The sequence below is a fragment of the Microcebus murinus genome, chromosome 4 (genome assembly GCF_040939455.1).
Source record: "Microcebus murinus isolate Inina chromosome 4, M.murinus_Inina_mat1.0, whole genome shotgun sequence".
Lineage (NCBI taxonomy): Eukaryota > Metazoa > Chordata > Mammalia > Primates > Cheirogaleidae > Microcebus > Microcebus murinus.
The window spans coordinates 97546620-97559107 of NC_134107.1; the positions used below are offsets into that span (position 1 = coordinate 97546620).

General features: G+C 46.3%; 1 protein-coding gene across 1 annotated transcript; it reads left to right on the top strand.

Annotated features, from left to right (window-relative positions):
• The first annotated feature begins 540 nt into the window (after window positions 1-540).
• Window positions 541-2799, top strand: UPK2 (uroplakin 2). Its single transcript, XM_012773585.3, has 5 exons — window positions 541-670; window positions 1108-1239; window positions 1426-1564; window positions 1788-1858; window positions 2322-2799. The coding sequence occupies exons 1-5, from the start codon at window positions 595-597 to the stop codon at window positions 2456-2458; spliced, it is 555 nt and encodes a 184-aa protein (XP_012629039.2). The 5' UTR covers window positions 541-594; the 3' UTR covers window positions 2459-2799.
• The last annotated feature ends 9689 nt before the right edge of the window (window positions 2800-12488 follow it).

A 12488-nucleotide genomic window follows, 5' to 3' on the forward strand; every position in this document is an offset into this window, starting at 1 on the left:
GTGGAAATCTTTCCTGTCCTTCCTTGTCCCACCATCCAGGGGAATCTGAAGCCCTGCATGCTCACTGTCATGCCTGCCTCTCCCAGAGTGGCAGTATCTGGGCCTCAGTCCACACCAAGAACTGAACCCCTTGCTCTGCTGCCCCTACCTCCACTGCCAGTGCCTTTCTCTTCCATTCTTACTCAGCCAAGGCCCTTTCAGGAGCTTCCTGGGAAGACCCCCACCTGGGAGAGCAGTCCCCTACAGGCCAAGCTCCAGATGCATGTGCACACAGGAACACTGTGCCTTACACGTGGGAGTCTCAGAAGAAGGGGTGATTTCTACCATCATCTTAGCTACCCTGTCCCCTGCAGCCGGCTAAGCCACCAGGATCCAGCCAGGGCATCCCCCCTCCTAACCTGAAGGCCAGCTCCCCATCCTGAAAAACCTGTCTGCCCCCCTCCTTTGAGGCTATAGGGCCCAAGGGGCAGGTTGGACTGGATTCCCCTCCAGCCCCTCCCAGCCCCAGGACAAAATCAGCCACCCCAGGGGCAGGGCCTCACCTGCCTCAGGAAACCCCAGCCTGCCAGCACCTGCTCCAGCTCCCAGCCCAGCATGGCATCCCTGCTGCCCATCCACACCGCGCCCTTGATCCTGATTCTGCTGGCTGTCTTGGCCCCAGGAGCTGCAGGTCTCTGCTATCTCTGGCCGGGGTGGGAGGTGCTTGGGGGCCTGGGTAGGGGGCACTGTGCCTTCCAGGGTTCTCAAAGAGGAGCTAGTTTGGGGCTGGTGATGGCACTGACCAGGCATGAGACACTGGGCCCAGGGCACACTCCTGGTCCTATTCCAGACCCAGGAGGCAGAGAGCTCTGGGCAAGGATCCAAAGGGTAAGGTTGGGTGCTGCCCAGCTCCTGGCATCCAGGGTCTGGCTCCCGGCCGCTTGGTGGAGTGCGCAGCTTCTGCAGCCCAAGCCTGCCACCTGGTGGTCACACGAGTAGAGGCCCAGCTGTTCTGCCCACAGACTGGAATGTGCATCCTTAGCAATAGCCCCAGGGGAGCAGGGCCAAATCCGACAGCCAGGAGTGGGGTTGATGCCCACCTGAGACTACCTCTTGGCCTTGCAGCAGACTTCAACATCTCAAGCCTCTCTGGTCTGCTGTCCCCGGCGCTAACGGAGAGCCTGCTAGTTGCCTTGCCCCCCTGTCATCTTACAGGAGGCAACGCCACACTGATGGTGCGGAGGGCCAATGACAGCAAAGGTCTGCTACCCCCTCCCAAAGTATCCCCCAAGTCCCCAGAGACCTCTTCCCAGGACATCCCCAGCGTCCCTTCCCCCATTCATGCCTTCCTATCAACCCCTTTCCTGGGGCCAGGAGAAGCTGCCCCGTTCTCCTTGGGGCCTCCAGAAACTTGACCCTGCCTTTCACCCTCAATTCCCTGCCCAGTGGTGAAGTCCAGCTTTGTGGTGCCTCCATGCCGCGGGCGCAGGGAGCTGGTGAGTGTGGTGGACAGCGGGGCTGGCTTCACAGTCACTCGGCTCAGTGCCTACCAGGTGACAAACCTTGCGCCAGGAACCAAATACTAGTAGGTACCTGGTCCAGGCCTGGGGTACCTGTGGGAAGGGGGTGCAGGAAGAGAAGCTGGTCGGGGGGTATGGTCAGCATGGGGAGAGAGTGAGGCTCAGCTAAATGCCGTAAGAACTGGGCCCCTCTTGGAGGAGTGCACATATGGGGGGCTGGAGCCCTCTTCCCCTAAGTCCCAGATACTCACTGAGGGTTCTCTCCTCTCTCTTTCCCCACCACAAAAGCATTTCCTACCTAGTGAAGAAGGGGACATCCACTGAGTCCAGCAGAGAGATCCCAATGTCTACTCTTCCTCGTAAGTTACACTCCCACCCCCTTTCACATTTAGCGTCCACAAAACCCTCCCTGACCCCTCACACCTCATCCCCCAGTCTGGGTTAATTGTGCCACCCCCTTGGCACCTTGGCTTACCTCTATCCTAGCACTGAGCCCTTGGCATGGCAACTGCCTGTTGACTCATTTGCTGTACTCCTAAACTAAAGGCTCCTCGTGGGTAGGGATGTGCCCTGTTAACTCTGAATCCTCAGTGACTGACAGGAGATGCTTCATAAAAGTTTACTTGATGGATGTTTGGATCTGTCAGTGGATGGGTGGATGGTTGATTGGTTGCCTGGTAGGTTGGTTAGATAGTTGGTTGGCTGGTTGGTTGGTTAGTTGGATGGATGGATGGTTGGTTGGATAAGGGCTAGGACGTGAGCCTTGGGTAGGCTAGGAGCCCCTCCTGTTCATGAAGGCTTCCCTTCTCTTTCTTCTGACAGGAAGAAATATGGAGTCCATTGGGCTGGGAATGGCCCGAACAGGGGGCATGGTGGTCATCACAGTGCTGCTCTCCGTTGCCATGTTTCTGCTGGTTCTGGGCCTCATCATCGCCTTGGCACTGGGTGCCCGAAAGTGAGGAGGCCCACCTAGGGCAGTGGGCTCCTCCAGAAAGTCCAGGCCACTGTCCATTATTCTCGCCAGCCCACCTCCTCCCAGGCCTCAGTCACTGGCCTTTGGTTCCTTTGGTGACATCACCTCTCCTCCCTGCCCCCCTCCCCTGCGTGCCTTCCTCCCTCTGTCCCCATCCTGTCCCCAGTGACTCACCTTCCAACACTCCCTATTATTCCCTTCACCCCACTGCTACCAGAGTTGACTTTCTTCTCATTTTATCATTTAACTCTACCCCCCCCCCTTAACAATTCACCCCTCCTTCAGTGAAGTAAGTTCCCTACAATAAAGGCTGATGCCATATCTACCGTGCGTGTTTCTCCTTAGTGGGCTCCACTGTGTCTCAAACCTATAGAATCTGTCAAGGCTGCGGGTGCGGGTCCCCTCTCTGCCCCATAGCCCAGAGTTGCTTTTCCCATGAGGCAGGCAGGGGCCAGATGAGGTAAGAACCCAGAAGCCAGACTTCTCAGACCCATGCCTGGGCTGTGGGTTTTGCACCCTCCACAGCACACAGCAGGCCACCCATCCAGGGGTCTGGGGATGGGGGCAGAACCTGGGGCCAGTGCCCCTTGTGGGGGCCAGGAGGTCTGAGGGCCTAGGGATGGGGGGCTGGCAGAGCAAGGGGAAGTGCTAGGGAAAAGAGGAGAGGCTCTGTCTGGAAAAAGACAAAAACAGGGCCACCAGGGTGAGGCCCAAAGACAGGACATGGCTGGGAGTGGGGGGGAGAGAATAGGCTAAAGGGGCTCTAGGAGGGTGAGAGCAGAAGTAGAAGCACCTGGTGGGGAGGGGACAAGAATGTACAGCCTGGCACAGAGAGGAAAGGGCAGGAGTCACCCTCATTTACTTTTGTCCTCTCCAATATATATTCCTTGTAAGGATCAGGGAGCTTTGTGTTGCTATTAGGATAAAGACCTTCAAGGCCAGGCCTGACCTAACCCCTAACTGTTCCTCAGCTCTTACCAAGTTCAATGTCCTGTGTTCCCTCATGCCTAAGGGCCTTTGCACAGACTTCCGCATGCCCAGACAGCTTTCGTGACTGCCCCTCTCTATCCCTATTTGCACAGTTAGTTCACTATCCTTTCTCCAGGGAAGCCTTTCCTGACCTCCATTGCCTCCCATTAGCTTGGGTTCCCCTATCCTGTCTTTCACTGCATACAATGGTTTACATATCTTTTTTTTTTTTTTTTTTTTTTGAGACAGAGTCTCACTTTGTTGCCCAGTCTAGAGTGAGTGCCATGGTGTCAGCATAGCTCACAGCAACCTCAAACTCCTGGGCTCAAGCAATCCTTCTGCCTCAGCCTCCAGAGTAGCTGGGAACATAGGCATGCACTGCGATGCCTGGCTAGTTTTTTCTATATATATTAGTTGGCCAATTAATTTCTTTCTATTTATAGTAGAGACGGGGGGTCTCACTCTTGCTCAGGCTGGTTTCGAACTCCTGACCTCGAGCAATCCACCCGCCTCAGCCTCCCAGAGTGCCAGGATTACAGGCATGAGCCACTGCACCTGGCCTAACATTTTTTCTTAATTTTAACTTCCAATACAATACATTTTATTTATTTTGTTTTATTTTTGAAACAGAGTCTCACTCTGTTGCCCAGGCTACAGTGCTGTGGCATCAGCCTAGCTCACAGCAACCTCAAACTTCTGGGCTCAAGCAATCCCTCTGCCTCAGCCTCCCGAGTAGCTGGGACTACAGGCACGTGCCACCATGGTCAGCTAATTTTTTCTACATATTTTTAGTTGGCCGATTAATTTCTTCCTAATTTAATTTTATTTTTTTTTAAGCCAGTCAAATTTAGCAGTTGGGGGTTGAATACGAACTTTAGTGACACTAATGTTAGTAAGTGCTGATAACCCACTACCATCAGACCAGCCTCTTTCTAATTTTAGTAGAGATGGCGTCCCACTCTTGCTCATGCTGGTTTTGAACTCCTGACCTTGAGCGATCCTCCTGTCTCGGCCTCCCAGAGTGCAATTAACATGGAACTTAGTAGAAGAGATAGAGGCCCCCAAAATGTGAACAATTAAATACAAAATGTTACACGTGCTGCAAACAATGGAAAAGGGGGTGGCCCTTTTTTAGTTTGGGTGGGCCCATAGGAGCTGAGGCCTGAAGTCAGGAGAGAGAGAGTCAGGGAGAATGTGCCCCATGGAGAGAAGAGTCTAGGCAGTGCTCCCTCTCACCCTAACTGTACCAGCCCAGGAAGGTTTAAGCCCAACCTCTTTGTGTTGTAGGAAGAGCACTGGACAGGAACCCGATTATGCTGCACGTTAGTATATCTAAAAGGCTTTTAAAAATTCTGGGTCTTTGTCCCAATAGAGGCCGCCATATCGGTGCTCTGGGACTTAGACCCTAGCTCGAGCTAGTCAATAAGACTCCTTTTGATGAAAAAATAAAAATAAAAAAAAATAAAAATAAAATAAAAATTCTGATGACCAGGTCACACCCCATACCATTCATTAGGATGAATGGTGGGAGCCAAGCATTAGTATTTTTTAACTATCCCTAGGAGATTCCAATACTCGGCAAAGTTTGAGAATTACTGACATAAACATGTTTTTGTTGTGGTCAAATATACATAAGATAGCCAGGCATGGTGGCAGGCATCTGTAGTCTCAGCTACTCAGGAGGCTGAGATGGGAGGATCACTTGAGCCCAGGAGGTCAAGACCAGACTGGGCAACATAGTGAGACCCTAGCTCTAAAATAAATAAATAAATAACTTAAAAACATACATTTTTTTTTTTTTTTTGAGACAGAGTCTCACTGTGTTGCCCAGGCTGGAGTGAGTGCCATGGCGTCAGCCTAGCTCACAGCAACCTCAAACTCCTGGGCTCAAGCAATCCTTCTGCCTCAGCCTCCCAAGTAGCTGGGACTACAGGCGTGCATCACCATGCCCAGCTAATTTTTTTCTATATATTTTTAGTTTCCAACTAATTTCTTTCTATTTTTAGTAAAGATGGGGTCTTGCTCTTGCTCAGGCTGGTTTTGAACTCCTGACTTCCAGCGATCCTCCTGCCTTGGCCTCCCAGAGTGCTAGGATTACAGGCGTGAGCCCTGGCCTATTTTAACTATTTTAAAGCATATATTTCAGTGGCATTAAGTATATTCACATTGTTGGCCGGGTGTGGTGACTCATGCCTGTAATCCTAGCACCCTGGGAGGCCCAGGCAGGAAGATCGTGTGAGCTCAGGAGTTCAAGACCAGCCCGAGCAAGATCAAGATCCCCGTCTCTACTTAAAATAGAAAAAATTAGGTGGCCATCATGGTGAATGCCTGTAGTCCCAGCTATAGGGAGGCTGACGCAGGTGGATCGCTTGAGCTCAGTAGTATGAGGTTGCAGTGAGCTATGATGATGCCTCTGCACTCTACCCAGGGCAACAGAGGAAGACTTTGTCTCAAAAAAAAAAAAAAAAGTATATTCACCTTGTTGTTCAACCATCACCACTATCCATTCCCAGAATTTTTCATCATTCCAAACAGAAACTCTATACTGATTAAATAATAATTTTCCATTCCCCCCCCACCCTCTTGAAACCACCATTTTATTTTGTCTCTATGAATTTGGCTATTCTAGATACCTCATATAAGTGGAATCATACGGTATTTATCTTTCTGTGTCTAGCTTATTTCACTTACCATGCCTTCAAGGTTCATGCATATTGTAGCATGTATCAGAATATCATTCCTTTTTAAGGCTGAATAATATTCCATTGTATGTATTTACCACATTTGGTTTATCTATTCATCTACTGATGAACACTTAGGTTATTTCTACTCTTTCGCTATTGACTATTGTGAATAATGTTGCTATGAACATTCAGTTCTTTGGGTATATACCCAGAAATAGAATTTCTGGACCATAATTTTTTGAGGAACTGCCATACTGTTTTCTACAGTGGCTGCACCATTTTATATTCCCACCAGTAATACACAAGCATTCCAATTTCTTTTTTTTTTTTTTTTTTTTTTTTTTTTTGAGACAGAGTCTCGCTTTGTTGCCCAGGCTAGAGTGAATGCCATGGCGTCAGCCTAGCTCACAGCAACCTCAAACTCCTGGGCTCAAGCAATCCTCCTGCCTCAGCCTCCCAAGTAGCTGGGACTACAGGCATGCGCCACTATGGCCAGCTAATTTTTTCTATATATATTAGTTGGCCAATTAATTTCTTTCTATTTATAGTAGAGACGGGGTCTTGCTCTTGCTCAGGCTGGTTTCGAACTCCTGACGTTGAGCAATCCGCCCACCTCAGCCTCTCAGAGAGCTAGGATTACAGGCGTGAGCCACCGCGCCCAGCCCCAATTTCTTAAAAAAAAAAAAAAAAAAAAAAAAAAAAAAGAGTTCCAAACCTTACTCATACTTGTTTCATTTTGGGTTTTTTTTTAAATAGCTATCCCAATGAATATGAAGTGGTATCTCTTACATGTTTTGTTCTGTTGTTTTATGGTTTTGTTTTCTTTTTATGCCATTACTCTCTAGTAGGGTTTTTTTTTTTTTTTTTTAGAGTTTCACTGTGCCACTCAGGCTGGAGTACAGTGGCTATTCACATAGGCAATTATAGCTCACTATGGCCTGGAACTCCTGGGCTCAAACAATCCTCCGGCCTCAGCCTCCCCACTAGCTGGGACTATGGGAGCTGTGCCACCCTGCCTGGCAACATTTAAACATCCATGACGAAAAAGATTGAAAGAACATACATCAAAATGTAGCTGGTTGCGGTGGCACATGCCTGTAGTCCTAGCTACTTGGAAGGCTAAACTAGGAGGCTCCCTTGAGCCCATGAGTTCTAGACCAGCTTGAGCAACAAAACAAGACCCCCTCTCTGGCCGGGCACAGTGGCTCATGCCTATAATCCTAGCACTCTGGGAGGGCGAGGCTGGCTCAGGAGTTTGAGACCAGCCTGAGCAACAGCGAGACGCCATCACTAGTAAAAAATAGAAAAAATGAGCCGGGCATGGTGGCACATGCCTGTAGTCCCAGCTAATTGGGAGGCTGAGGCAGGAGGATCACCTGAGCCCAGGAGTTTGAGTTTGCTACGAGCTAGGCTGACGCCATGGCACTGTAACCCGGGCTACAGAGTGAGACTCTGTCTCAAAAAAAAAAAAGAGACCCCCCCCCAAAAGAGTAATCATTATTTCTGGGTAATACAAAGAATAAGTTTTGTTTTGTTGTTTTTCCCTTTGGGCTTTCTGTATTTCCAAGTTTTCTACATCAAACATGTATTATTTTTATAATTAGGGAAATTATTAAAATTATTAGTTATTGATATTAAAGGTAAAGTTTTAGCAAAATTTACTTATTTATTCCTAGCACACTTTACAAAATGCATTTATTTATTCCTAGCAAACTTTATTTATTGTGTTCTGATAAAACCTTATTTATTAAAAAAATTTTTTAAACAATTTTTTTTTATTTTAATTTTTTAGAGACAGAGTCTCACTTTGTTGCCCAGGCTAGAGTGAGTGCCGTGGCATCAGCCTAGCTCACAGCAACCTCAATCTCCTGGGCTCAAGCGATCCTAATGCCTCAGCCTCCCAAGTAGCTGGGACTACAGGCATGTGCCACCATGCTAATTTTTTGTATGTATATTTTTAGTTGGTCAATTAATTTCTTTCTATTTCTAGTAGAGACGGGGTGTCGCTCTTGCTCAGGCTGGTTTCAAACTCCTGACCTCGAGCAATCCGCCCGCCTCGGCCTCCCAGTGTGCTAGGATTACAGGCGTGAGCCACCACACCCGGCCTAAACAATTTTTTTATTGATGCATAATAGATGTACTCTAGCAAATTTTAAAAAGGAAGCTGTTGTGCCGTGTATGGTAGCTCATGCCTGTAATCCCAGCCCTTTGGGAAGCCAAGGCAGGAGGATCGCTTGAGGGCCTGGGCAACAAAATGAGGCCTTGTCTCTACAAAAAAATTAAAAACAGGCCAGGCGTGGTGGCTCACGCCTGTAATCCTAGCACTTTGGGAGGCCGAGGCGGGCGGGATTGCTCAAGGTCAGGAGTTCGAAACCAGCCTGAGCGAGACCCCGTCTCTACCAAAAAAAATAGAAATAAATTAATTGACCAACTAAAAATATATATACAAAAAATTAGCCGGGCATGGTGGCGCATGCCTGTAGTCCCAGCTACTTGGGAGGCTGAGGCAGTAGGATCGCTGAGCCCCGGAGATTGAGGTTGCTGTGAGCCAGGCTGACGCCACGGCACTCACTCTAGCCTGGGCAACAAAGTGAGACTCTGTCTCAAAAAACAAACAAACAAACAAAAAACATATATTTGAGGATCTTCTATGTACAAAGCACTACTCTTAAAGTTTCTGATGCAACAGACAAGCAATAGGCAACACAATACAGGGTGGATAGGCTCTGACAGGGGAACTCAGGATGACACACAAAGAAACCAAAGGGTATTACCTCACCCACTAGGCAAATATGGAACAATCTGACGATTAAAACAAATGATAATAATGGGCTAGGCATGGTGGTGCACACTTGCAATCCTAGCACTTTGGGAGGCCAAGGTCGGAAGATTGCTTGAGGCCAGGAGTTCAAGACCAGCTGGTGAAAGAGCGACACCCCCATCTCTACAAAATGGAAAATTTAGCCGGGCTTGTTGGTGCGCACCTGTAGTGCCAGCTACTTGAAAGGCTGAGGCAGGGGGATCACTGGAGCCCAGGAGTTTGAGGTTGCATTGAGTGAGCTATGACTGCACCACTGCACACCAGCCTGGGTGACAGAGTGAGACTCTATCTTTTTTTTTTTTTTTAGACGGAGTCTCAACTCTGTTGCCGTGGCTAGAGTGCTGTGGCATCAGCCTAGCTCACAGCAACCTCAAACTCCTGGGCTCAAGCAATCCTCCTGCCTCAGCCTCCCAAGTAGCTGGAACAACAGGCATGCACCATGATGCCTGGCTAATTTTTTCTACATATTTTTAGTTGCCCAATTATTTTCTTTCTATTTTAACCACTTCGATACGAGCAATAGCCACAGATGAACGTTCACAGCCAAGCGTCGACTTTAGTGTTAATAACAAAATTTCTAGGCTGGGTGCGGTGACTCACGCCTATAATCCTAGCACTCTGGGAAGCCAAGGTGGGAGGATCATTGAACTCAGGAGTTCGAGACCAGCCTGAGCAAGAGCGAGACCCAGTCTCTATTAAAAATACAAAGAAAGTAATTGGCCAACTAAAAATATATAGAAAAAATTAGCCGGGCATTGTGGCACATGCCTATGGTCCCAGCTACTTGGGAGGCTGAGGTAAAGGATTGCTTGAGCCTAGGAGTTTGAGGTTGCTGTGAGCTAGGCTGACGCCATGGCACTCTAACTGGGGCAACAAGAGTGAGACTCTGTATCCAAAAAAAACACTTCTACAACAGTACTCCGAATCAAGGCAATACAACCCTTGTACTGCATCAGAAAAGTCTCACGCGTTTTAGAGAAAGACATTTTCCAGAACCTTACAATAGTGATAAAACAAAAAGGAAAAATCCATTAAGAAGATGTATTGTATGCTCAAAAAATAATAAAAGGCGTAGTACTAAATACTATTTTTTTTTCTAAATACTATTGTAAACAATGTAATGTTGGCCTATGTGTAGCCCCATGCTTCGAAATTTATCATACCAAAGAATAAAATTTATCGTAACATTCAAACTCTTGCCTTATTTCTTTATGATATGAATGAAATAAAACTATAATTTTGAATTGACTTTTCTAATTTTTTCATTTATCAAAATAAAATTGTGGGCCGGGCGTGGTGGCTCATGCCTGTAATCCTAGCACTCTGGGAGGCTGAGGTGGGCGGATTGCTAGAGGTCAGGAGTTCGAAACCAGCCTGAGCAAGAGCGAGACCCCATCTCTACTATAAATAGAAAGAAATTAATTGGCCAACTAATATATATATATATATATATACAAAAAAAAAAAATTAGCCGGGCATGGTGGCGCATGCCTGTAGTCCCAGCTACTTGGGAGGCTGAGACAGCAGGATTGCTTGAGCCCAGGAGATTGAGGTTGCTGTGAGCTAGGCTGACGCCACGGCACTCACTCTAGCCAGGGCAACAAAGTGAGACTCTGTCTCCAAAAAAAATAAATAAATAAAAAAAATAAAATAAAATTGTGAACATTTAAAAATAACCTAATAAAAACATATATGTATATGTTAGCTATTCTGATTTACATTACAAGTAAAGCTGCCTGTAAAGTAAAACAAGCTTTCAGTGCTTTAAAGCTTTCCTCATCACACAAAAGCAAAACGGATTCGTCGTCAATGCACAGCACAAACTCTCGTGCGGACTATGAGTGCCAGCTGTGGGCAAGATTTCGTGGCCGGTGAGCGCCGTACCGAAGTGGTTAAGTAGAGACGGGGCTCTCACTCTTGCTCAAGCTGGTTTCGAACTCCTGACCTTGAGCCATACCTCCCCGCCTTGGCTTCCCAGAGTGCTAGGATTACAGGCGTGAACCACCACACCCGGCTAAGACCCCATCTTAAACAAACAACTCCTGCAAACAATAGTAATGAATTATAATCCACTATATAAAATAAGAATCCATGGAGTCCATACTTACAACAAACAAACAGATATAGGAGAAGAAAAAGCTCTTCTTTACAATAGAATGCCAACTAAATAAATGGAGAAAGAATGATAGATTTAGAAAAATTATCATTTATAACCATCATAGTAATGGTTGATTCAGGCAAGAATCGTAAATGAATGCTATGAGTCCAAGTTTGATGAGGAATAGGATTTTAGATAACTTCAGAGTATCTCCTCACAAATTACTGGTTAATTACAAAAGGGAAAAAAGGTAACTTTACAGTAGAGAAAGCTGGTGATACCACTAACCAAGTAATTGATGTTAACATCACTAATAGGGAGAGTAAGTGACATCATGTGACTCTTGTTGTGATGAATTAAGAAAAAAAAATCACTTGTGTGGTATTCTTGCCAAAAATGCATAATCTAACCCTACTTATGAGGAGACACCAGCCAAAGCCAAACTGAGGGCCATTCTACAAAATAAATGGCTTGTGCTCTTCAAAAATGTCAATGTTATCAAAAGAGAAAGAAAGAAGATTAAAAAAATAAAAGTTGCCCAGGTGTGGTGACTTATCCCTGTAATCCTAGCACTCTGGGAGGCCAAGGCAGGATGAGTGCTTTTGAGGTTAGCAGGTTCAAGACCAGCCTGAGCAAGAGTGAGACGCATTTCCCCCCCCATCTCTACTAAAAAAATAAATAAAAATGAAAAAAATTCATATAAATGACATTATTAGTAGAATTGGTGAAATTTGACTAGATATTTATATTAAATATAATATTGAATCAATGCTACATTTTCTGATTTTGATAATATTCTGATTTCTGATTTGCCGGTTATGTAAGCCAATACCCTTGTTTTTAGGAAATACTGAATTATTTCTGGATAAAGGGGCATGATGTCTGCAAATTACTTTCTAATAATTCAGGAAAAAATATATATGCATTATAATACATAGTATATAAGGACAGAAAAATATAAATGCGATAAAATGTTATTAATTGGCGAATCTGGGTGAAAAAGCATACAGGAATTTTTTATACGATTCTAGGGATTTATCTGTAATCTGAAATCATTAAAAACAGAATTTTAAGAATTAAATCATTCAATCTAATGCCATCTCCACCATCTACCACAGATGTGATCTTGGATACGCTATAAAACCTTTTAGAAGTTTGCTATTAATATTCTCACGGGATCACTGTCCCTTCTAAATAAGGGCTTTGTGCAAATGTGGAGGGGGAAGATAGTCTGGGGTACCTCCCTTCTGGACCCCCAAGGTCCCCAAATCCCCAAATGCAAGAGTAGGGGTAGAGGAGAGACTTCGGTAGTTGGTAGAGCCTAGAAGAGATTAAAGGCGTCAAGTCGGACTCTCCACACCTGAGATGCCTCCAGCCTCATTCAGTCAGAGCCCGCGTATTTGAGGAAGCGCCACCCAGCCCTAATCCTTAGTTTCCCGACTCT